We start from the raw sequence: 25,002 nt of genomic DNA, 5'->3' as shown, positions 1-25,002 counted from the left end.
CAAAAGTCAAGGTCAGTGAAGAAAATGACAATTGCAGTATTTTTCACTAAACGGGGCATCCTGACTCGGGTTGTGCTAGAAACACAAAGGACAGTTACTGTGAAGTGGTACAGTGAGACTTGTCTGCCTCAGGTCATCCAGGCTCTCAAGCAGCTCTGTCCAAGGTCACGGCTCAACACTTGGCTCTTGCATCACAACAATGCTCTAGGACATCGTGCTAATGTAACAGTGGATTTTCTTGCCACATCAGGGTTGACTGTGCTTGATCAGCCTCCATACAGTCCTGATCTTGCCCCATGTGACTTCGCACTCTTCCCAGAAGTGAAGATAAAGCTGAAAGGGCGGCGTTTTGCATCCGACGAGGAGCTTCTGGCAGCATGGGATCAAGAGTGTGAAAATGTAACCGAATAAAAGTGGCAGAGTTGGTTTTGACGTATGGAGAAGTGTATTGAGTGTGGTGGAAATTATTTTGAAAAAGTCTAAAGCATTCACTCACATTGCAAAACTTTCCTAGTGCTCTTTGTACTTTTTGGTTATTGATGTAACAAGGGCCACACATCTCTGATAGTTACTGTTACTTGCAGGGACAGGGATCCACCTGATGCATTTGTCTAGTTGAGATGAAAATTTTGTCCAGTCTGCCTTTTTTTCTATTTACTTTATGTCGCACTGACACACGATAGGTCTTATGGCGACGATGGGATAGGCAAAAGCCTAGGAGTGGGAAGGAAGTGGTCGTGGCCTTAATTATGACACAGCCCCAGCATTTGCCTGGTGTGAAAATGGGAAACCACGGAAAACCATCTTCAGGGCTGCCAATAGTGCGGTTCGAACCAACTATCTGTCGGATGCAAGCTCACTGCTGCGCGACCCTAACCGCGCGGCCAACTCGCCCGGTAGTTTGCCTTTTGAAAGTTCCATCTGGGATGGGGGAATGATTGAATTAAAGGGATGGAGATATTGTTTTCTATGAGTACTAGTCTGTGTTGACTTCTTGGGAAATCTTCCATTACCTTTCTCAAGATGGCAAAGGGATAGCCTGCATTATTACTAGTGACAAAACAGAGGTCTGGTTTGTATTCATGTTTCCAACTAGCTGATCTGAATGTTCCCCTATCGTTAGCATTGGAAATAAGTTGTAGATTAAGATCTTCAGCCCATGCAACAAGAGCACTATTATACTCATAATTTTTTTTTGCATACTTCCAACTTTCGTGATGACTGTTGAACTCTCCAGCGTGGATGGCAGGATGATTAAAAGCTGGGAGAACTGGGGTAGGCCAGGGGATCATTGGTGGTTTATAGACATTAACTACTGTTAAGTCTTGGATTCTTACAACAGCAGTATGGATGCTGTTATCTGCATTACAAGAGAGGAGCTCCACATGATCTAGATTTTTACGAGCATATGTTGCTACTCCGTACACACTATCATAGTTTGCTCCAGTGACGTCATAGTCATAAATTCTTCCTCTCCTCTTAAGTTCCTCCCCACTGGCTACATGAGTTTCCTGGAGGAGTACTAAGTCCCTGTTATCCCGGAGCATTCTGGAGAGATATTCACATGTACATTGAAGCCTTCAACATTAAGTTGGCAGATTTTGATGCCATTTCCCAGTTTGACAGAGAAACATTATGATGAATATTGAATTTTCACGACCGCATTGTAATAGAAACCCACTTTCAACCTATTAGGTCGTGTTACATACATTTAGTACGTGTCGAAGAGATGTTAAATACAGAACTAAAATGGCCAACCGGACACCAGTGGGATCCGAACTCAAACCTCCCGATTTCGTGTCGGTTGCTCTATCAATTGAGCTATGGTGGCCTATGCCATCTTTGTTCTGTTGGAAAGGATTTAAGCTACAGGTCTGGCACTGCTGCCATCATACTGTAGAGTGCCTTATAAGTTGCCCGTTGACGGCCAAGTCAATGAATATTGAATTTTCACAACCACATTGTAATCAAAACCGACTTTTAACCTATTAGGTGGGTTCATCCCACTGGTGTCCGGTTGGCCATTTTTGTTCTGTACTTAACCTCTTTTAAACACGTACTAAATGTACGTAACATGACCTAATAGGTTGAAAGTCGGTTTCAATTACAATGTGGTTGTGAAAATTCAATATTCATTGACTTGGCCCTCAGTGGGCAACTTAAACGCACTCTACACTGTGATGGCAGTAGTGCCAGACCTGTAGCTTCAACCGTCCAAAAATTTCAGTCCCATCAATGCTAAATCCTCAATCAAGCGTTTTCAATAAACTGTATCTCACGAAAGGACGACTATGGCATATTTATGGATCTTGGTGTTAAAGCCTCGTCATTGCGGTAATTAGAGCAAGTACTATACTGGAAAAGCGATCAGCAGTGAACTCTTATATGGACTTGACTTTTAACACAAAACGTAAAATTCCCAGTCTTATATAAGGACCAAAGCAGTAACAGGCATCGAATTTAGGTGATATTGTTTAGAGAATCTCGGAAATTATAAAGCGGAGACTGGCCACAATAATTGTAAGGAGATACAGAGCATTTTGACAGCTCTACCGGTACATGAAGATGGAATGAGTGTCATCAAATGTTCATACTTATAAAACGTCCACATTATGTCCAGGGTTCGATGTTTATATTTTTACTTTTTTCTATTGTATTACCGAACAGGTTTTCGGCACTTTCCTCAGGGCACTGTACAGTAACTGGGTTTTTGCCCATTAATTTCAAAGGCGTGGGTGAAATTGGCTACTGTTCCAGGTGCAGCACTCAGGATGTGACCATACCGTTGGAGATGTTTTTCCCGTACCTTCTCAGTGGTGGGTGCAATGCCCATTTGCTGGTGAATGGTGTCGTTTTTGACATGATGTAGGAGTGTGATGCCCATCAGCTAACGGAACATGCACATTTCCATGGTGTGTAATTGGCGCTCTGTAGCTTTGTCAGCTGGTCAACATTCAACACCGTTTAAAGCAACAGGACATACTACCATGCGGTATATTTTGGACTTCAGATGTAGTGGCATCCTTCTGTCGCAGAGTATGCCTGTGACTTCCCTCCATCTCATCCATGCTGCCAGTATCCTACTTCGCACTTCATTATGTATTCCATCATCAGTCTGTAGGTGAGATCCTAGATACCTGAAGCTTATGGTCTTCATTAAGGTCTCTCCATCAACTTGAATTGAGCTGTTGCTTGGGATGCTTTCCAGGTATTCAGTCTTCTTTTTGTTCAGTCTAAGACCATACTGTGAGAGACGACTGTTCCAATCTTCAACTTGACGCTGTAATCCAATTCTGGTGGTATCAGTAAGTGCAACATCATCTGCGTATAAGAGAGTCCAAGGGACACTCCTCTGCAGGTCCCGTTTAATTGTGTCCATGACGAGAACAAGAGCAATGGGGACAATGCGGAGCCTTGATGTACACCGACTTTCAGTAGGAAGCTCTCCGAGATGCCGACAGCGCAACATACACGACTTGTGATGTACGTGTAAAGCATCTTGATCCATCCAATTGATAAACATTTCTGGTACACCATGGTCACGAAATGCACACCAGCTCACACAGTGTAGAACACGGTCGAAAGCCTTTTCAAGATCAAGGAAGGCAATATGCAGTGGCTGTTGTTTCTCTCGATGCTTTTCAATGAGCATTCTGGCAGCAAAGATGGCGTCAGTTGTTCCAGCATCCTTGACGAATCCACACTGTTTGGTACTAATGCTGACAATATCACACAGTCGATTGATGATTCTCTCAAAAATCTTCATTGTGTGCGACAGGTGGTGAATTGGATGGTAATTTGCATATTCTGCTGGGTCACCTTTTTGCTTAAAGATAAGCACAGTGATGTGTGTAGCCCAATCACTGGGAACAGAGCCAGAGTCAGCTATGGCATTGAAAATGTTGGTCAGTCAGGTGATCGTGGGTTCTTTTAATTCCTGCAATTTCCAAAAGTCTGCCAGAAGATCATTGGGTCCTGGTGCTTTTTGGTTCTTCATACTACTGATGGCATTGGTGACTTCCTGTGGTGTGATGTGTGAGATAAGACCTCTTGTTAGATTACTTTCTGGAATAGGAGGATGTGGGAACTCAGTATTGGAAATCTCTTCAAAATGTTGTTGCCAACATTGGAAATGTCCTGTTTGTCTTCTAATCGCTGACCATTAGTGCAATATCACGTTTGAAAATATCTTTCTCAAGCTACAATTCAGCATGTTATATTGCCCTGGTACATGACTTTTAAAGAAATTTATTATAGCCTTGCTTTCCATATACTGTGCCCAAATTGGAGGGTTTTCATTTGTTTTTATTAAAAATATTTTTACCTCTCCTTCTTGGTAGTTCTGTTGTTATTATTATGAATGTGATTCATTATTTCATAATGTACAATGTATATTTAAAGGTATTACAGGAATACTATCCCCAGTGAGACTCATTATTTATATTAAGATTTAAATTGGACTGAGCGAGTTGGCTGCATGGTTTGGGTCATGTAGCTGCCAGCTTGCATTCAGAAGACTGTAGATTTGAGCCCCACTATCGACAGTTCCAAAGATGATTTTCCATGGTTTCCTATTTTCACACCAGGCAAATGCTGGGACTGCATCTTAAGGCCATGATTGCTTTCTTCCCAGTCTTACCCCTGTCCTGTCTCATCATCACCATAAGATCTGTCTGTTGGTGCAAAAAAGAGCTTTATATTATGGAAGATGATAGGCTATTTAAATTTGGTTTTCAAAAAATATTAGATTAGAGCAAAAAACAAGTTAATTTGTTGTGTTTTTGACCAAGTGTTTTGTTCTCATATTTGAGAGGTATATATACATATTTTTCAAACTTGAATTTCTGTGTTCTAGAAATCTAATGCACATTTGTTTTTACAGGACCTCCTCCTGATGCTTGTCAAGCTTATGTTCAAGAAAGTAGCGTTGCAAGTATTTTGGCCATGTATTATACCTTGCACACAGCAAGGCATAAGGATCGAGTGGGACTAATGCGTGTCTTAGGAACTCTAGCAAACTGTAAAAATGATAGGGCCTTCGAAGATCCATTTCTTCATTCACTGGTTAGTATGAAAAAAAATTCATATATAAGGGATAATTTTTTTTAACAATTAAAAATATATAATGCATTTTTGAATCTTGTTCATTACTTCCTCAGATTTTATATGAAAAGTCTCTGCAGTGTAGAGAACTTACAAAAATTTTGTACCACTTGTGCTTCTATTGTCTATTACAATACATACCTAACATTTCTACAGCACTAAACAAATTGGAGTGTGAATTTGACAATTTATACCTGTGTGTATGAACTGAGCAAAAGTCCTGCACATTAAGGAAAGCAAAGTGGTTAAGTTACCCTAATTCAAACTCCACTGTCATCAGCCCTGAAGGTTGTTTTCCTTCTTTTGCCTTTTTTTTATCAGGGAAATATTAACACTGTGCTTTAATTGAGGACACAGTCACTTCCTTCCCTGAAAACCTGTTGGTCTGAGTGCAACTTTAAACAGTGTGAGAAACAAAAGCCCTTCAGAGTGGAAATATTTCAGGGTTGTCTTTTTATCCAACTTGTCTAATCATTTTGTGAATGTGGTTTAGTAATCCATGATCTGATAGAGTGTTCACATTGTTAATACAGAATGAGAAGTCAAAAGCCATCTCCATACAGGTCATGAAAGTCTTTGGAGGAGTGGAAAGTAAAGGACAGAACAGAGTATCCACTCAGCCAAAGGGTTGATTCCCTTAACCATTTGCACTTGTATATCAGATATGTTCCGATGCATATTTATTCCAAGAACATTGTGCATTAAAGCATCATTTAAACTTGTAGCAACTGTTGGACAGTATCGCATCTGTAAATTATCAGTTTACGGTGTGTGGAATGTATTTGTTTTCAGTCAAGATGAAGGCCACTGAGCAGAGAGCCACACTTCATCTAGGCAGAAACTCTGAAAATTACAAAGGACTGTGCTAGGTGCAGTAATAGGTAGAACAATGAAAGGCAAAGAGAAACCCAATGAAACTTTCATTGAGATGTTTGCTTTGAGGTGTGCTATACCGAGAGTAAAAGTAAATAACGAAGCATACCTACAGATTTTTCATTTCCAGATTTACATAATCATGTAAAGAACTTCATTTCAATTTTCTTCGGTTTTAGACTTAAGAATAGATAGCACTTCACCCATACTTTTCCAGAAAAATAAATACAAGTAGAGTTGTATAACCAGACAAACTTATTCGACTGCTAAGGGTTAATTATAGCTCACAGTCTGGCTCCATGGCTAAATGGTTAGCATGCTGGCCTTTGTTCGCAGGGGTCCTAAGTTTGATTCCCAGCAGGGTCGGGAATTTTAACCATCGTTGGTTAATTTCGCTGGCGCGGGGACTGGGTGTATGTGTCATCTTCATTATCATTTCATCCTCGTCCCGACGTGCAGGTCGCCTACGGCAGTCAAATCAGAAAACCTGCAACTGGTGAGCCAAACATGTCCTCGAACACTCCTGGCACTAAAAGCCATACGCCATTTCATTTTTCAATTCTAACTCACAGTCCTGTATACTTCTCTGACATATTACATGCATTGTCATATGACTGTCCTCTGCAGTTGGCGATGTCAATTTGAACGTGCTCTGCTAAGTCCGAAGTTTTGTGGCCAGCGTTTGGTAAAATCTGAAGAAATCGCTCTACAGGAGAGAGTTTTCCATTCCCTCGAGAAATATACCATATTATGAGAGCTAATTGGTCCACATGGGATAAGTCCATAGATGAATCAACAGTTATTGAAAAATACTTTGCAGTCTTAATCTCCTAACTCCTTAACAGTCTCCTTCTGTACTCGATAAGCAATGATAAAAATAAACTCGACACATATTTCAGTTGATAAATACGATGTACTACCACTTCCTGTGGACCCATACCTCCATAGTTGCTTGGAAAGGAAGGAATCAAATTCTGCTATGAGCTCCTGTGAGCTTATGAAATTTCCACAAGAAGATGAACCAAAATATTCATTAGAGCCTCACAGCAGTAAACCGCGACAACCGAGTGACTTGACCACAGTGACAACATGCTTGATGACATCCCACCAATGCTGTTTTTCCTTCTAAAGCTCTTCCTATAGTTTGCTGTTGATCTGCATTGTCATCTTGGACATTTTGTCGTGCTGAATTTTCATGCTCAGCAAAACATTCCGCTGTATTTTTCCAGTCGTCATAACCCTTTTCTCTGGGCGTGGAATTCCCTTGACATTTTTTGTAAATTTTTACAGGTTGCTTTACGTTGCACTGACACACATAGGTCGTATGGCGAAAATAGGACAGAGAAGGGCGAGGAGTGGGAAGGAAGCAGCTGTGGCCTTAATTAAGGTACAACCGGGTGAGTTGGCCGTGCGCGTAGAGGCGCGCGGCTGTGAGCTTGCATCCGGGAGATAGTAGGTTCGAATCCCACTATCGGCAGCCCTGAAAATGGTTTTCCGTGGTGTCCCATGCTGGGGCTGTACCTTCATTAAGGCCACGGCTGCTTCCTTCCAACTCCTAGGCCTTTCCTGTCCCATCATCGCCATAAGACCTATCTGTGTCGGTGTGACGTAAAGCCCCTAGCAAAAAAAAAAAAAATTAAGGTACAGCCCCAGCATTTGCCTGGTGTGAAAACGGGAAACCACGGAAAATCATCTTCAGGGCTGCCGACAGGGGGTTTGAATCCACTTTCTCCAGAATACTGGATACTGGTCGCACTCAAGTGACTGCAGCTATCAAGCTCAGTCCCTTGAAAAAAGAACATGGCAATGTGACCAAATATTCTCTTTATTAAGTCAATAATTTACTAAGTACATTGCCATCATTTTTCACTAAAAAGAAAGTTTATAATATAGTGCAGGTGGAGAAAAGTGGAAAACACTGTGTTAAGGCTGAAATGGGAATAAATAATAGTTTTTGAAAAATATTAAAAAGCTTTGATTTATTTAAGTATTCTTTTTATTATTTTTGAACTTAATGTACTATTACCAAACAGTCTGCAAGAGCAGCAAAACACCAATCTCATTTTCGGAGATAAAACTAGTAGTTGTCTCAGCTTCTTTTTTCCATTCCCTAGCTTGCAGTAGAATGGAGTTTTTGATGAGTGGCAGATGCGGACTGAATATTCTCGTTTTGACTTTGCAAAATCGCAGTCAATGTTTTGCTGAGCACCATGAACAGCAATTGCAGAGCACTGTGAACAACAATAAACTCTTAGGTAGCATCATTTAATAACCCATTCCGCTGTATCATTGAATGTTTTGGGCCGATTGCAGAAACGATGACTAGTTTTAAGCCTTAGGCATCGTCTACCTAAACAACGTCTAAATCATTCACGATCTTCCATTGCATAAACAATGTTCAGTCGATGTTTAACTAGACATCCCTTAAAGTTTCAATTTTGGTTTGAAAATGGAGACTGAAGTATCTTTCATGTGCTTGTCGCAACCAATGAAATTCGTCGGTGCGCACGCCGAACGCCAGTCAGCTGTTTGTCTTCCTACACATTACTCAAATATGGCTGAGCATGACTTGCCCACAGATAAGAGTATCGCTTTCGGTGCAAATTAAATCTCATAATATTATCGACACTAAAGCGACACGCCACCGTACGGGGAAGTGTAGCTTTCATTATAATGTTGTTGCAGTGAGTGTAATCTACTCATAAATACGGTAGCTTCGACGAAGGGAAGATGAAGCAATAGTAATGTGTAACCGAGTGTGTTGTACGGGCCATATAGATGTAGCTTGCATTCTGGAGATCGTAGATTCGAAACGCATCATCGACAGCCGTGAAGATTGTTTTCCGTAGTTTCCCCATTCTTACACCAGGCAAATACTAGGGCTATTATGGCCACGGCTCTTCTTCCCCAGTCCTCTTTAAACGATAATTACCACCACTTGCCTTTTCCTATCTGATAGTTACCAAAAACCTATGCGATTATATATGTAAAAATCCCATACAACCTACTTTTTAGTTTTCACTATTATGTGTGTTTACTTGGCAGTAAATATAAGTGAATATCTCCCGGTTGATGTATGTGACAGCCCTCAGACGATCGGGACACGTAATTGTGATATGTATGTAGTCGAAGTGACCTATAATTCCATGGAAATTACCCCATGTATATAATAAAATATATCGATTGCCAAGAATTGTATTCAAGTTGACAGTTACCGGCCTGTCACTTTGTCAGTCTCAAGAAACAAGTCTCTCGTAAAGCGGAACCTTATTTTTTATTATCTCCCCGTGCATGTCAAACGAATTGCTGCGATTTAGCAGCGGGCGACCCACAGAGAGGCCGTCGGACTAACCTTTCTTCCCGGAATCGTCTCAACATGATAACACAAATTACATATTTCATGGTACATAACCTCTGATTGTAATTCACTCCTGTCATTTGAGGTTAAACAGTGCTCTCGGCAGTGTTTAAACATGACCGGTTGAACATCGGTTTTAGACAGTGTCTAAGTGATAAATAACGTCTCTGCAATGCGGCAGCCATACTTAGGCATTGTTTAACCGTAGACATCGTCTAAATGCCGTTTCTGCAATCGGCCCTTTGTTTTCATTGTTCACATCCTTAGCACACAGTTTTATCTCAGCGTCCACACTTCTTGTTGCATCTACATACATCATTTGTTCTTTTTCCTCACTCTGTTAATGACTTTTCTTGTCACTGACACCACCCTCCTCTATTTCTTTGTTTCCAAATGTCGGAAGCATTGCTACCACCTCGGGCCCCTGTCTTTAATGCCTCTTCAGCAATGCCACTCTTATTCCCAACCCAACTGTTGCCACACATTTCACCACCATCACTGCTTTCACCAAATGTTAAAATTTCACATTGACTGTTAATGTCACTACTAATGTTTGGGCTGTTCAAATATGCATTTTCATGTTTTGAAAAATATTTGCCAAATCCTTTAGCTTGAACATCATCTTCCTTTTTTCATTCAGTAGTTCGTTTTCTAATCTGTGCACTAGAGTACTTAACTTCTTCAGACTGCTCATCGTGTTTGACAGACTGTATTAAAAAAAAGGAAAGAATAATAGGTAACACATGCAGTACTGACAACTGACCATCAAAGCCATGTTGATCTTTATATGAATCGATACAAAACACAACTATACAGCAGCTGTGACCAGCAACATTCTAAATGAATAACTGATAACTTTATTTTCAAATTGCATGCAATTCATTTTTAAATTTGTTTTTATGACCATGTGTACCAAAACTGCAAGTGCCAGTCGAGGTCTCTTGGCATCTCTTGGACTATGCGTAAAACTGTCCCTCCAACTCCACTCAAGGACAAACAAATGCTACACTAGTGACAGTGCTGCTGGCTTGGAAGTCCCTGCCTGCTCAATGGGTGCACTTGTGCTCGTCAAGTCACTGTCTAACTGTCCTGCCAGCCTCAGTGACACTTGTGCAAGTGCAAATGGTCTAAGGAAATAGGGAGATGAGAGTGGGTAGCATGTGCAGTCGTGGTTGTGCTATGTTATCAGGTTTGGCTTGGGTTAAACAGGAGTGGCAAGAAAATGATGATGATTTATGGTTGTAGTAGATAGGAGTCAGTTTACACATGATCGGGAATGGCAACTAGTGCCTAAATATTGTAGGTTAAAGAAAATCCTGTGCATTGCGGAAGACAAAAATGTTGTGAATTTCATTTATTAAAGTAATTATTCATTAAGAAAAATTGTACCGAGCTCGATAGCTGCAGTCGCTTAAGTGCGGCCAGTATCCAGTATTCGGGAGATAGTGGGTTCGAACCCCACCTTAATTAAGGCCATGGATGCTTCCTTCCCACTCCCAGGCCTTTCCCATCCCATCGTCACCATAAGACTTATCTGTGTCGGTGTGACGTAAAAAAAATTGTGATATTGTAAAAAATATTCATATAATTCTAAATGAATAACTGATAACTTATGTATTTTCAAATTGCATGCAATTCATTAAAAAAATTTTTTTTATGACCATGTGTACCAAAACTGCAAGTGTCAGTCAAGGTCTCTTGGCATCTGTTGGACTATGCGTAAAACTGTCCCTGAGCATTTAGTTGTTCAGAGTTTGAATTTAGAGGATGACTAATAAAATTAATAAAATTAATTTCAAATGTAATACGAAAAATCAAGGAAAAACAGAGTGAGAAATGAATATGTCAGGAAGAGGAAGAAAAATTGGAGTAGAAATTTTGAATGACAGAAGTAAGAAGAATAGACTAAGATGGTTTGGATATGTAAAGAGAATGGAGGAGGGAAGGATACCAAAACAGATGATGGAGGCTAAGTTTGAGGTAAAGGGAGCAAGTGGGAGATGCAGAGCAAGATGGATACACATGATCAAGACCATTATAAGATGAAGGAACCTGGAATGGAAGAGAAAAGTGTTACAGAAAAAGAATGGTGAAAGGAGAGAGGTAAATAGAGAAATACCATAAAAGTCCCAACCGGCTGTGGCTGCATAAGGAGAAATTATAATTATAAGGGTGAGAACTTATGATATAAAGTGTATTGAATTGCTGAAATCTGTGAAGGAACCAATAACAATTTTTACTTCTTGTAATGTTAGATAATGTTTAATTGAATTATGATTTGATGAAATTTCTGTTGTTGAAGTGAAATGTTTTATTATTCTTATATTTCTTTTTACAGGTATCCCTTCTAATTCATCTGGCTGATGAGTTTTCTGCAGAAGATTTTTGTACTGTTATTTTTGATGAATTTTTCTTTGCTGGACTCTCTCGTGATAATGTACCTAAACATTTACTCAAGCTGTTATGGTACATTTATCCCAAACTACCAGCTAATCGTCTTCAAACTCTTGTCAAGGCCTTACAACCTACAAGTCAGGTAAATTATAATTTTAACCCTCGAAAATTTTGCTGCCTGTACCCCTCCATCAACTTCTTTAAACTACCATATTTAAGAGTTGTGCTCCTTAAGTGCAGAAAATTCACTACAGTAAACTTTGTTCACATTCCAATATAATATGCTATCCTGCATGATACACTCCTTTTCTGAGACTCCTTCAACTCTTCCATAAGAAACATGCAAGAATATTCTCTTTTAAAACACACAGTTTTACAGGTTGTAACAGATAAATACTCAGTTAAGAGATTTAAAATTTTTTTTGTTTTGTGTGTCTGTAATTTTTAGAATAATTTGAACTGGAGCTTGTTACAAAAGTAACCATCCACAATATGTGTTATTCATAGGCACAAGACCTGACATAAATACATCTACTTCACAAGAATCGAGATTGTTGAGTAAAAATATGAAGATTAGAAGTAATCATGACCTCAATCATTTGCTAATACATCCAGGAAAGCAATTAATAAACATGCATTATTCTTTTTAAAATGGTGATTTCACTTAAAATAGTACAATTTCAAAGTGGTCTTATTCTGTGGTGATGGTACGTACTTTCAATAAAGCAGTCTGGAGGCTGATGACCCATACAACAGCAGTTCCTATTCTGTAAGTTATATAAATTGGGATTTTCTTTAATGAAGTAATAATTTGACTAGGTCGTGCAAGTAACATTGTTATCTAAATGCATTGGCGAGAGCCAGTGATCCCCCTGTAGGTGGGAGCAGTAGAATACACGTACGGTATCCCCTGCCTGTTATAAAAGACAGCTGAAGGGGGACCAAAGAGCTTTCATCTTGGGAACATGGATTGGTAACCACAGGTCCCCTAATGTGAATCTGGCATTGTTTCCACTTATGTCAGACTCCTCACTTCTTTCTTTCCTTCCTTCCTTCCTTCCTTCCTTCTTTCTTTCTTTCTTTCTTTCTTTCTTTCTTTCTTTTTCTTCCTGTTTGACTGCCCTTGGTCAACTGTTGCTTTCTTCTGAGCCCAATAATATTATACCAATATAAATGGTCCGTTATTGGACATTATAAATTTTCCAGCTAACTCTTTCTGGTTGTCCAATAACGGACCATTTATATTGGTATTAAAAATTTACTCATTCAGGACAAATATTTCAGGTTCCCTAGGGGAATCAGCATCTATATCAACCACTAACACAAGTTGTTGATTCAGTTTGAGGAAAGTTATTAATTTTAAGGTTGTCTGTTCTAATGGTGTAGTAATTCATTAAACACTTGTAATGAGTGCAAGTGAAGTACAATAATCTAATGATGTGCCAAATATATTTAACATGGACTCAATTCTTACAACAGTTTTTTGCATTTCAAGTTACCTTGGATAGTGTCTGATGTATCTTTGGACATTTTCTTCAAAAGTCCTTGCTTCTATTGGTACCTGAATACAGGACACGAAATGTAATGTGATAATGTTATTGAGCAGATACAGATCCTTGAGGTCTTTTATATGTACCAGGGGCAAGAATCCTGTGATGTACTGTCGGTTGGTTTGTACAATATTCAGCCGTAACTAAGGTACACTTTCCAACCAGATTGTAAGTTGCACTATTACACACAGCAATTTTTGTAAGCACAGCAAGCCTTTATACTGAGTATGGTATTAAGGAACTCAAATCTTCTTGGCTCTTCACATTAATATCAAGGGAAAGATCAAGAGTCCTTTTTCACCGAGCGAGTTGGTAGCACTATTCGTGTCAGGTAGGTGTGAGCTTGCACTTGAGAGATGGTGGGTTTGAATCCCACCGTCAGCAGCCCTGAAGATGGTTTTCTGTGGTTTCCCATTTTCACACCAGGCAAATGCTGGGGCTGTAATGCACCCATCAACATGCCCAATTAAGTGTTCTGGCTAAGTTCAGGGTCGCTCTCAGTTCAAGGTAAAAATATGGTATTCAAAACTTACAGGCATAAGGGCAGGAGAAAGGAAGCAGCTAACCTACTATGAATGACAAACCATGTATCTAATAAAATGAAAGTTTATTGCCTCTTGATGAATATATGCAAATCTAGAAACCAAAATGAATACATAGGTCAATAGGACCTTGACACAAGGATTGATCCTTGATCTAAGAAAGTTGATCTTGTGAATTATATGAGTTTGAAGGTGAGACCAAATACTACCATAGTAAACATTCTTGCCTTAACCATGTGTGTGCAGGACAAGTTACTTAATCCATTTTACAACGTGAATATATTTACAAAAAACACTATGAAAATTTGAGTGGGACCTAAATTAAGAATCTGTTCCCCTCTAGAACACACTACAATATCACTAGTCAAGGCAACCTAACATCATCGCAACACGCTAGGTCAGGACACAAGCACAGAATACATAAGAAAGGCCACAGGGCAGCCCCCGCTACTGAGGACAGGATCCTGTAAACCCTACTAGTTCATCATTAAGAGTTGGGCTACACACTGCCTGACCTGCTATACTATGCATAATTAGGTTATACTGTAAAATAATAACCTCCTATTCTGAATCATTTTACAGATTGACTCCCAACTACTTTGGGCTTGTGAAACAGCTCTGTAATGTGCTGTGCCTGGCTTAAAATAATCCACTACTCTGGTAAGCTGCATTAATTGCCTCAGTGTGACTTTGGCTGTCTACCAGAAAAGCACTTCATTTCATGGAATTAATGTATACAAATATCTCGACAGCACAATGTTACTCCGTACTTCATCAACAGGCCATTTTACATATTGCCTAACATTCGTGTAGCATCCATATTTCACATTTAAGTCCATTATTCATTCAGTGAGGCAATACACATTAAATCATACCCTTCACAGCGTTCACCAAGCTTTCCACACTACGATCCTGGCTTCAGAACTTACTACATTACAGAACAACTATATTCCTCTTATTTTAAAGTAATTTGATTCTTTTATAATAATAATATTTTATTGCAGCCAATGGCCAAAAGATATTTACATTAATACACAACATTAGTCATCTCTGCAGAAGGCTATCATCGATTCGCGCCGACAATTACAGCTCATGGCATGATATCGTTCACAGCTCTTACCACAACGTTTACATACACAGTCCATGTCTGGTTGATGGAATTTCTTTGTTTTACACAGCTTGTAATGAAATCCGTGTATTGCAAAGCGTGTAATTATGTGTCTGAGCTCATATCCTCCTGCTTGCCAGTCTTTGTAAACCATTGCGTCTGTCGAGTAAAATTCGCTCCATATGTCTCTCTTCTTTGCTCGTAATTTCTCTATGAACTGTAGATATGTTGGTGTAGTTGGTAGTGGTAGGTGACAACGGACATCTTCTACATAGAAAGGTTCGTGGGTTAACTCATATACAAGACTTGAAGGTGTATACTTCGAGAGACAAAGTGCCTTTTTCAGAAACGTAGCTTTCACTTTTTCTAATTGCTCGAACTGTTTCATTTTTAGATGCGGCCATACAATTTCTAATCCATAGGTAATCACTGGTGACACTTTGAGGTCAAATATTTTCAGGGCTGTTTTGATAGATAGCTTATTCAAATTCTGTATGTCGTTGATGGCTCTGATTGCTGCATTTGTCCTGTCATTGATGTGGGTAGAGAAAACATTACCTCTAGTTTGTAGTGTGACCCCCAAATACTTGAAGTTCGATACATTCTTTAGAGGTCTCCCATGTATATGAAACTCTGATGCTTTACCTCCTTTCCTAAATGTCATTGTTACTGTCTTTTCCTCATTTAACTGAAGTTCATTCTCTTCTGTCCATTTCACCAGCGCGTCAAGTGTCTCTTGCAGTTTCTCGCTGGACCTCGAGGCAATCACGATATCGTCTGCATACATATATATGCTTGTTTCTTCAGGGATTACTTCTGTGATGTCCGCCGTAGCAATTATAAATAGTAGTGGGCTTAGTGGATCCCCTTGTAGTACACTGGTGGTTTGTTGAATTGGGTTGGACTTCGCTATTCCGTCACTAATTTCTATGCAGTTTGAGGCCAGTGCTAGTTGCTTTATATTGCACTGAATGGGAAGGAAGCAGCTGTGGCGTTAATTAAGATACAGCCCCAGCATTTGCCTGGTATGAAAATGGGAAACCATGGAAAACCATCTTCAGGGCTGCTGACAGTGGGGTTCGAACCCACTATCTCCCAGATGCGAGCTTACAGTTGCGCGCTCCTAACCGCACGGCTAACTCGCCTGGTACTTGATTCTTTCTTTACGGATGATCGTTATTATACAAGTAGAGTAAAACAAACATTTGGTCACCTGTAGATGGACACCCAAGTGGTCATATTTTCTTTTATTTTAATGAAAATAATACAGCACAGAACTAGTCTCCAGTTACAGTATATAAATTCAAAATATAACACTACATATGCTAATTAATTGTACTGATGATGATGATCTTAGAATGATCAGGTTGATGTAACGAGATGTGGGTTAATGATAATGAAAAAAAGAACATAATGATGGCAAGAATGGTAACAACTTCGTGTAATAATTTCTAGCTAATCAATCATATTATAAATTTTTGTTAGTGCCTAAATCATGAGCCTGAGCTGATGCAGAAAATTTTGTTTGTTGCAGCTGAAATCTAGCTTCATATTGTTCATGACTATTCTGTGTTATACTTATTGCATATTCTGTGAAGTGGTGAGTTGTTGTTGCATTGGTTCCATATAAGAGTAGTATATTCAAGTCTAGAGAGCACTAACGTGTGTGTAATAATTGTTATCCCATTAAATTGTTTTACATTGTGTTCCTTTGTTCGGTTATCCCATTAAATGGTTGTACATTGTATTTCTGTGTTCAAACCTCAGTCACAGGTCATCTTCACACCATTTCACAGACAAATAAGTACTCTACTATTCAACAAAACCACATTCACGTTATATTGAGACCTTGAGTGTTGGTCTTGTTTCCATGTTCTCTTGAAAACATGCCCTTATGTGTATTCACTATGACAATGGGCAACATGCTACTATAATCAAGCCCCGCATGGAGAACCTAGCTGAAAGTATGTGAATTGAAATATTAAAAAAATAAACATGCATCTTTACATAAGTTATACCCACTCAGATTGCTATTTAAATTACACTTGTACCCCACGCTGTAGGCACATTCAACATCAGCCCTATCATCTAGTATTTACAGTATTTATTAAATTTATCTGCCACGCTACTTGATCATACAAGAAAAATATGATTAGTACTCGGCCTTCATCCTTCTGTGTGTCTCAGATTGAGTACTGAGAACTCCATATTGGGATTTAGTCAGCCATCTCAGCCGGATTGGTCTCTGTGTAGTGCAGGTTTCAGATCTCATTTATAGCTCGTAAATTCATAGTCTGTATGATTCCAGTCTCCACTCCTAAGGTCTTGTACAAGGAACACACTAGTTATTTCCCATCCCGACCATCTCCATCCAGCACACACTTTAGCCAGTTGGGTTTCTTCCCGACTCAGTGTTCTGAATTTGGGTTCTCAGACTAAGAATCCCGCGCATTCATTCCTGTTTTATTTCACTGAAATTGTTAATAATGTTACTGATAATATAGCTCCTCTAATTTATCATCCTTCCTATTATGCACAGCATGGTCTCTCTCATGGGATGACTTCCACAGTTTTACTTAGGCACAGAGCTGTACAGCAGAACCTCGATAATTCAAAATCGATTAATTCAAAATCCTTCCCAATTCGAAGAAGCTCTCATTCTCGGAAACATAAGGTACGGTTTTGCATGTTATTTAAATTGTTTAATTTGAAATATGGATAATTCGTAATTCGAAGAACAATGTTGGTCCCATTACTGAAATTCAGACTTTTAATTCAAAACTGTCTTTACATTAAAAGAAAAATTTGTTTAAGAGTAATTTAAATTTGAAATTTATCCGTGTCATGATAGAACGCATCTTCCAGAATGTGCTGGGGTAGCTTTCAGTACTTTCACTCACTTTGGTGTGTCTACAGTGTGCTTCATATTTGCTAAGTTTGAGTAAAATCATAATTCTTTTGTATTCAGCATTTTAAGGAACACCACAATATCACTTAGCAGGCAGTGTGCAGAAAAGCAGAATCTGCGAACACCGGTGATGCTAACAATTGGCGAAAAACCGTGGCTCATATAATCAATTCGCATGCACCGAATAATATTGTCAATGCCGATGAAACTGCATTGTTTTTTTTATTTTTATTTTTATGCCGAGCCCAAACGGTCTTACGGTTTTATAGGGAAGTGACAGCTGGGAAATCGTACAAGGGAGTTCATAGTTCATGCACTGTTTTGCAATGCAGACGGAAGCAAGAGACTTCTTCCCCTCGTCGTAGGGAAGTTCGACAAGCTACGATGTTTTAAGGGCGTCAGGCACTTTCCGTGCAAGTACAAGACATCTAAAATGTATTCAGTATAGTAATCCAATGAATAACGGACTTGTACAAGGGACCCAGCATAATTTGTCCTCGTCTTTGAATCGTGCGTTTTTTCTTTTGATGCGTGAGGTTATGTTTGACAGTGATTTATCCAAGTACATTATTTGAATGCCGGTAATGTAAATGAACCTTGTTGGATTCATCTCGGGAATAGTTTTTTCCAAGGCAGTTGAAAGGCTGAAACAGTGAATCAAGGTGATTGCGTACATTAATGTGTGTTAGAATACTTTGTGGCATGGCAAGGGTTCGCATTTCTGAATTGCGAGAGAAGTACCATGGCATGAAATCATACAAGGATAGAGTCACTGTATTGTGTTCTAATGCAGACGGAAGCGAGAGACTTTCTCCCCTTGTTATAGGTAAATTTGATAAACCATGATGTTTTAAGGGCATTGGGTATACTTTCCGTTCAAGTACAGGACATTTAAAATGCATTCAGTTCAGTAATCCAATGAATAAAGGACTTGCTCAGGGGAGCTAACATATGATTTCTCCTCGTCTATGAATCATGCTTTTTTTTTTTTTTCCTTTCATTGTGTGAGGTTGTGTTTGTCAGTGAGTTATCCAAGTGAATACTGTATTGTGAATTTGAATACTGCAAATGCACCTTGTTGGATACATATTGGAATTTTTTTTTTTTTTTCATGGCATTTACAAGGTTTGAACTGTGAATCAATGTTAATTGCATGCAGTACCGGTCTTAGAATATTAATTTCTGAATTAAGAGTTGGCGGTTAATTCGAAATCACGTAATTCGAAGTTTGATTTTTGCATCTCAACGACTTCGAATTAATGGGATTTTACTGTACCGTGTATGCAGATCTTCTCTTAAATATTAATTGAATTACATGTTCTGATATTTATCCCTATGTTCACCTGTTCTGTACTGATAACAGTTCAAAACTCCATCCATCTACCACAGTCTACATTGTGCATAAATAATAATAGTAATAATAATTTTTATGTATTACGAGGGATTGTGGAAAATCTTGCATGAAACACTTGTGAAGGGTTCGCACTTTGCAAACATGTGGGATCCTTACCCACTAAAAACCACACATTCTTTTCCTTTTCCCATGACGTGTACCTCCGTCCTGGAACTGCTCTCGCAGTACTTCAAGGCAGCATCGTGTTTGTACCCTCTGAGGGTTCTTCTTCTTCTTCCTTCATTTCTCCTTTACTGGCATTCGTGTGCATCCAGATCCCTCTTTTACCGTCATAGGATTTTTTCTGCATATACAGCTATCTGATCCCAACATTCTTGGCTCCGTAACATCACTAGAACAATAGATTTTGGTGTCAGTTCTCCTTGCTCGACTTCTAAATACCTTCTTTGTGCAGATCATTGCTCACATACAAAAAAAGTGTGAAGTACATTGTCAGCATCATTGCAATAAATACACACTGGATCGCTCTCTCTGCCTATTCTGTGTAGAAATTTTCGAAAATATCCAAGTCCTGTCAAGAGCTGCGTAAGGTAGTAGTTAACTTACATGTGCCCATGCTATCCAGTTTGCCAAACATGGTATTAGCTGCTTAGTCCATTTCCCTTGCAGATCTTCCTTCCATCTTTGTTCCCATTGATCCATTCGTTGGCCGTAAGTCAGCATCTTAACACGTTTTTTCCCTAATTCTCCTTGAGTACGCCAGGCTTCCTGCCTCTCTAAGGCAAGTGTCAATCGGCAGTATTGCTGCTACCGTAAGAATCACAGGTTCGGATGCAGTACGATATTCTCAAAGATGGTCTCCACTGTACTACGGCTGTCTTTCACTGGTATGTTTTGAACTTCAGAGACTCGGACAAAATTTCTGAACCATATAGGAGTATCGATTGAACTATTGGCATCAAAAGTGCCGGGCTGAGTGGCTCAGAAGGTTGACGCGCTGGACTTCTGACCCCAATTTGGCAGGTTCGATCCTGGCCCAGTCGGGTGGTATTTGAAGGTGCTCAAACACGTCAGCCTCGTGCTGATAGATTTACTGGCACGTTAAAGATCTCCTGCGGGACTAAATTTCGACACCTCAGAGTCTCCAAAAACCGTAAAAGTAGTTAGTGCAACGTAAAGCCAGTAACATTATTATTATGACATCAAAAGTTATTTCTTGCTAGATTTTGGACCTTTTATATTGCTTATTAATCTTCTTAGCAGAATCGTTGATTTCTCTGCCTTATCTGTCACATGTTTAATATGATCCCAGAATTTAAGTTTGGTATAAAGTGTCACGCCAAGATACTTTATGCTTCTAGACATCTTGATCACTATTTGTCCAACCTGCATTAGAATGAGGGTCGTAATTCTTTTTTTTTTTTTCTTCAAAAGAACAATCTCTGTTTGATGATTTGCCAGATGTAATCTGTGATTTGCCATCCATTCTTTTACGCATTACATTACTTGATTTAGCTTAAACAGAGCCAACTCCAACTTTTGAGTTACTATCAAAACAGCTACATTATCAGCATAACCCACTAGTATAGTATCTTCCGACATCTCCAATCACAACAAGCAATCATTCACGATGTTCCAGAGATTTGGGCCAAGGATAGACCCTTGTGCTGCACCTGCTATGAGATGTTTCGTTTTCTGACCATCTTGTGTACAATATAATAGAGTATGATCTTTCAAACAGTTTCTCATTATGCACATGAGATGCTCGGGTAGTTGGAAGGTTTTTTGAAGCGCTTCCAACATGTCATTCCACCTTGCCAAATTTAAAACTTTCTTAACATCCAAGGTCACAAGAAGTGTAATTTTTCAAGAATCATGGTTATCCGTTTGTCCACTTTTCGTAGTGTTCACCACTTTTAAATTGAAATAAGAAATAATGTGGTTCAACCTATTCAGTACAAGTAAATAAGAAATGTAGTGTTACATTCTTATTTGATTATGAGCGGAAGCGGTACCGGTTTCGACCACCAATTTGGCTCATCATCAGCCGAATAAAAATACAAAAACAGTGCAGAGGAAAACAAGAAATTAAAGGATGAGTCTTTCACAAAAACAGTTGAAGAAGCAATATAAGATAATAGAGATTAGCACTACACAATTTTAAATCATAAAATCTAGAAGAAGTTGAAGGTCAGTCACTTATATGAAGTAAGGTGCAATCCTCTGAAGAGTAGCACTACACACGCAATGTTCGGCACTGTGCCTTAAAATGTTTACGAGAAGAGATGAACAGTTAAGCGAGCCAGCCTGCATATACTATCAGGTGCAGTCACAACACGATTTAATAAATATGAAGTCCCAAAATTGTGTAGAAGTCAAAGACAAGTTGCTTGAAGCAAGATGCTAGCTCCTGAAGATCAGCGCAACATACTCAATGTCCAGCACCATGCTTTCAGCTGCTGACAAAACTCGGTGAATAGCTTAACGATCAAGCCTGTAATTGTTTTGGTTGCAAAAATATATATAATACAATTTAATATAATTTAGTATAATTGAAGTATGTAAATAGGATCTTGTAGATTCTTTCGAACAGTTGACTTAAAAAACAATCGTGAAGAGAAAATGGTAAAAAGCGCAATACCGGAAACAAATGAAAAACACATATGCACAGCGCGCTACTTCTTGAAGATAAGAGTTCAGGTTGTAATTGAGGTAGTCCAAGGCAGCGCAAGGCATGAGTCTAAATATGAATGTTGCAAATACCCAAAATGCAGGTGGCACAATAGTATACAGTTCAATTTGGAAAGTAGGTGGTGTTTTTTTTTTAATCGAGAGGAGAGGTGAAAAGAAAAGATAGGATAAATTAATATAGGAGGAGGATTAGTAGATAAGAGAAAATTAAAAGGACATAAAAATACTTAAAATTAATAACAAAGGCCCCGTTCTAAACACTACTGAAAATTTTTATTCACCTTGACCAAAACTTCAACCCTAATTTCAATTTAAATGACATTTCTGAAAAACCCAATATTCTGTTTGACTTCCTAATTCTTCTTCTCAAAATTGCTAAATTTTAAAACCGAAATTCAATTTTCCGTGCCTTACACAGTTCCTACCCATGTTTTTTTACCTCCAATAATCCACCCTTCTACCCACCCTAAACTACCCCTCCTTTATTTCCCTGTCCTATCCTTTCCCATCCTCTTTTAACTTCCCCACATACATTCAGTGCTCTGATCTATCGGTGTGCAAGGTAATTGCCAAAACACTTGCCGCCCCGATCCATCAGTGTTAAATTATACAGCTACTGTAAGTATGAAATGTTGCTCATAGACTACAGCACGATACAACTATAGTATCTTTAGGTTTTAATTCATAGTTTACTCAGCAGATAATGCTCTGGGAAATAATTTGTTTGAGACGAAATATGCACACTGTGAAAGTTTACATCTTGGCAGTAGGAAGTTTGTATGCAAGAACTGTCCTTGTGTTTTGCTTCGTATTACGAAATCAGCTAAGCGATTTTGTTTCCATTGTTAACTTTATTTAGTTTTCTGTGAGATTCTGTTAATTTTTCTAAGTTTTATTCATCATTTTCCAGTGAAGTGTAGTTAATTATTCTCTCATACCAAGTGTTTGTTAGTGTTTATTTTTGGTGCGCATTTTCGATGGTTGGGCCAAATTCATTGGTAAATGATACTGAGGTATTAGATTATTTAGATGAACTACATAGTGACATGGATTTTATTACCGAAAGTGACTCGGACTACGTGGATGATGATGACAGTGCTTCGGAAATTAGGCCTGCTGCTGCTCGTGCCATATCTGGCAGTGAAGATGATGAGATCAATGATGACTGCAGGGAAGTTCTGCCACCTGAGCAATTTCTCCCACATCCAGTCCAATAGCAAGAATTACCTGGACCAAAGCACAAGCCATTTTCTGATTCCCCTCCAATAGCATATTTCTACCTGTTTTTCACAGATTTCATTCTTTCCCTCATGGTCACAGAATCAAACAGGTATGCCCAGCAAATTATTTCTGGTAAGGTAAGTGTACCTACCTCTCTAAAGAAATGGACTAAAATTTCTACTGCATGCATCCTCAACATGTGAAAAGTAAAAAAAAATGCCAACCTTTACATCATATTGGAGTACACTACCTTCTCTAGCCAGCTCATGGTTTGGAAAAATGTTCACTAAGCATAGGTTCTCTCTTTTGTTGCAATTCTTTAATCTTATATTGAGGGATTACCAGGTCCTGGAGAAGTAGGTTATGATGCATGTGCAAAGTATAAACCTTTATGGGATCATGCCAACAGAATTTTCAGGCACTACTACACTTCACACCAGCAAATTGGTGTAGATGAGAGTTCAGTAAGCACTAAAAATAAAATTAGCCTCATGCAGTACCTACCCAACAAACACCACCAGAGATGGGGGATCAAATTTTGGCTGATACGTGACTCAATATCCAACTATTGTCTGGGATTGTTTACTTATCAAGATGCAAAATCCCAAGAAGATAAAGGCAACATTGTAAAAAGTATTGTGGGCTACACTGTTGTTAAGAAGCTTCTGGTCATGGGGGAGGGGTTACCTGAACAAAAGCTGTCATGTTTTCGTTGACATTTATTTCATGTCAGTGCCACTTGTTCACCATTTCTATCAGCTGTGTACATTTTTATAACTGGAACTGTTAGGAGGAACAGAAAACGTTTGCCACAACAATTTAAAAATACATTTTCTATTGGGCAGAAAATGTACTACAGTATAGGTCTGGTCCAATTCTAGCATGTGCTCTCTGTGAAAAGAAGTCTCAAAAGAACTCTGTCATTCTTCTGTCCAGTCATGCAACAGCTAAAGGTCAAGAAATTCGGGAGATAGTAGGTTTGAACCCCACTGTTGGCAGCCCTGAAAATGGTTTTCCGTGGTTTCCCATTTTCACACCAGGCAAATGCTGGGGCTGTACCTTAATTAAGGCCACGGCCGTTTCCTTCCCACTCCTAGCCCTTTCCTGTCCCATCGTCGCCATAAGACCTATCTGTGTCGGTGCGACATAAAGCAAAAAAAAAAAAGAGTCAAGAAATTCCAGTATCCCACAATCATTTCAATAGGAAGATCAAACCTGAAATAATTGCAAATTATCATGAATTCATGGGAGGAATAGACACGTCTGACATGATGTTATATAGCTATCTGGATGAAAATGGTATTGGAAGAAGGTGGCTTTTAATGTTTTAGCTAGGATGGTGTTGAACAGCTACATTCTGTACAAGGAGAATCATAAGGGAACTGGGAAAATTAAATCTATGCTCAGTTACACAGTGGTCACAGTGATCACTTGGGGGAGATGTGGATGGCTACAAAGTCATCAGTCATCAGTGATATATGAGGACCATTGGAGTTAGGAAGCTTCTTGGGAAAAAAGGAATCTCAGTGTGTAGTTTGTAGCACTAAAAAGACTAGGAAGAGAGCAAGAACAGTGTGCCAAAGGTGCAGTAAGGGCCTCCATGGAAAGTGCTCCCCTGGGCATAAATGCTGAACTCCCAGGTGTGGCATGTGCAGTGTATCACTAAAACTTTTATAATATTTTATCAACTCATAGTACTTTACACTGCATTATGTCAAATTAAATAGAAATTTGTGTTCTTTCTTTCATGGTAGTTCACAAAGGGCAAGGCAATCAGTATTTCAAGTTTTTCAACTTTAAAATTGACTTATTTTCAGTTTTTTCTTCTTTCAAAATTTGGTTAATTTTTTGTGAGTGCCATGTGCTGTTGAGTGATGTGAGATATTTGTTTTCAAAATGC

General features: G+C 39.0%; 1 protein-coding gene across 1 annotated transcript in view; it reads left to right on the top strand.

The window, feature by feature from the left end:
* The window catches only part of NELF-B (negative elongation factor B), a 149,040-nt gene that overhangs the window by 120,230 nt on the left and 3,808 nt on the right, over window positions 1–25,002 (top strand). The window contains exons 10-11 of the mRNA XM_067145727.2: window positions 4,883–5,064; window positions 11,673–11,870. Of these exons, the coding sequence (XP_067001828.2) occupies window positions 4,883–5,064; window positions 11,673–11,870 (380 nt within the window). The remainder of the gene's footprint in view (window positions 1–4,882; window positions 5,065–11,672; window positions 11,871–25,002) is intronic.

The sequence above is a fragment of the Anabrus simplex genome, chromosome 4 (genome assembly GCF_040414725.1).
Source record: "Anabrus simplex isolate iqAnaSimp1 chromosome 4, ASM4041472v1, whole genome shotgun sequence".
NCBI classification, from domain to species: domain Eukaryota; kingdom Metazoa; phylum Arthropoda; class Insecta; order Orthoptera; family Tettigoniidae; genus Anabrus; species Anabrus simplex.
The sequence above is the reverse complement of the archived record's forward strand: the minus strand, read 5'-3'. Positions and strand labels throughout refer to the sequence as shown.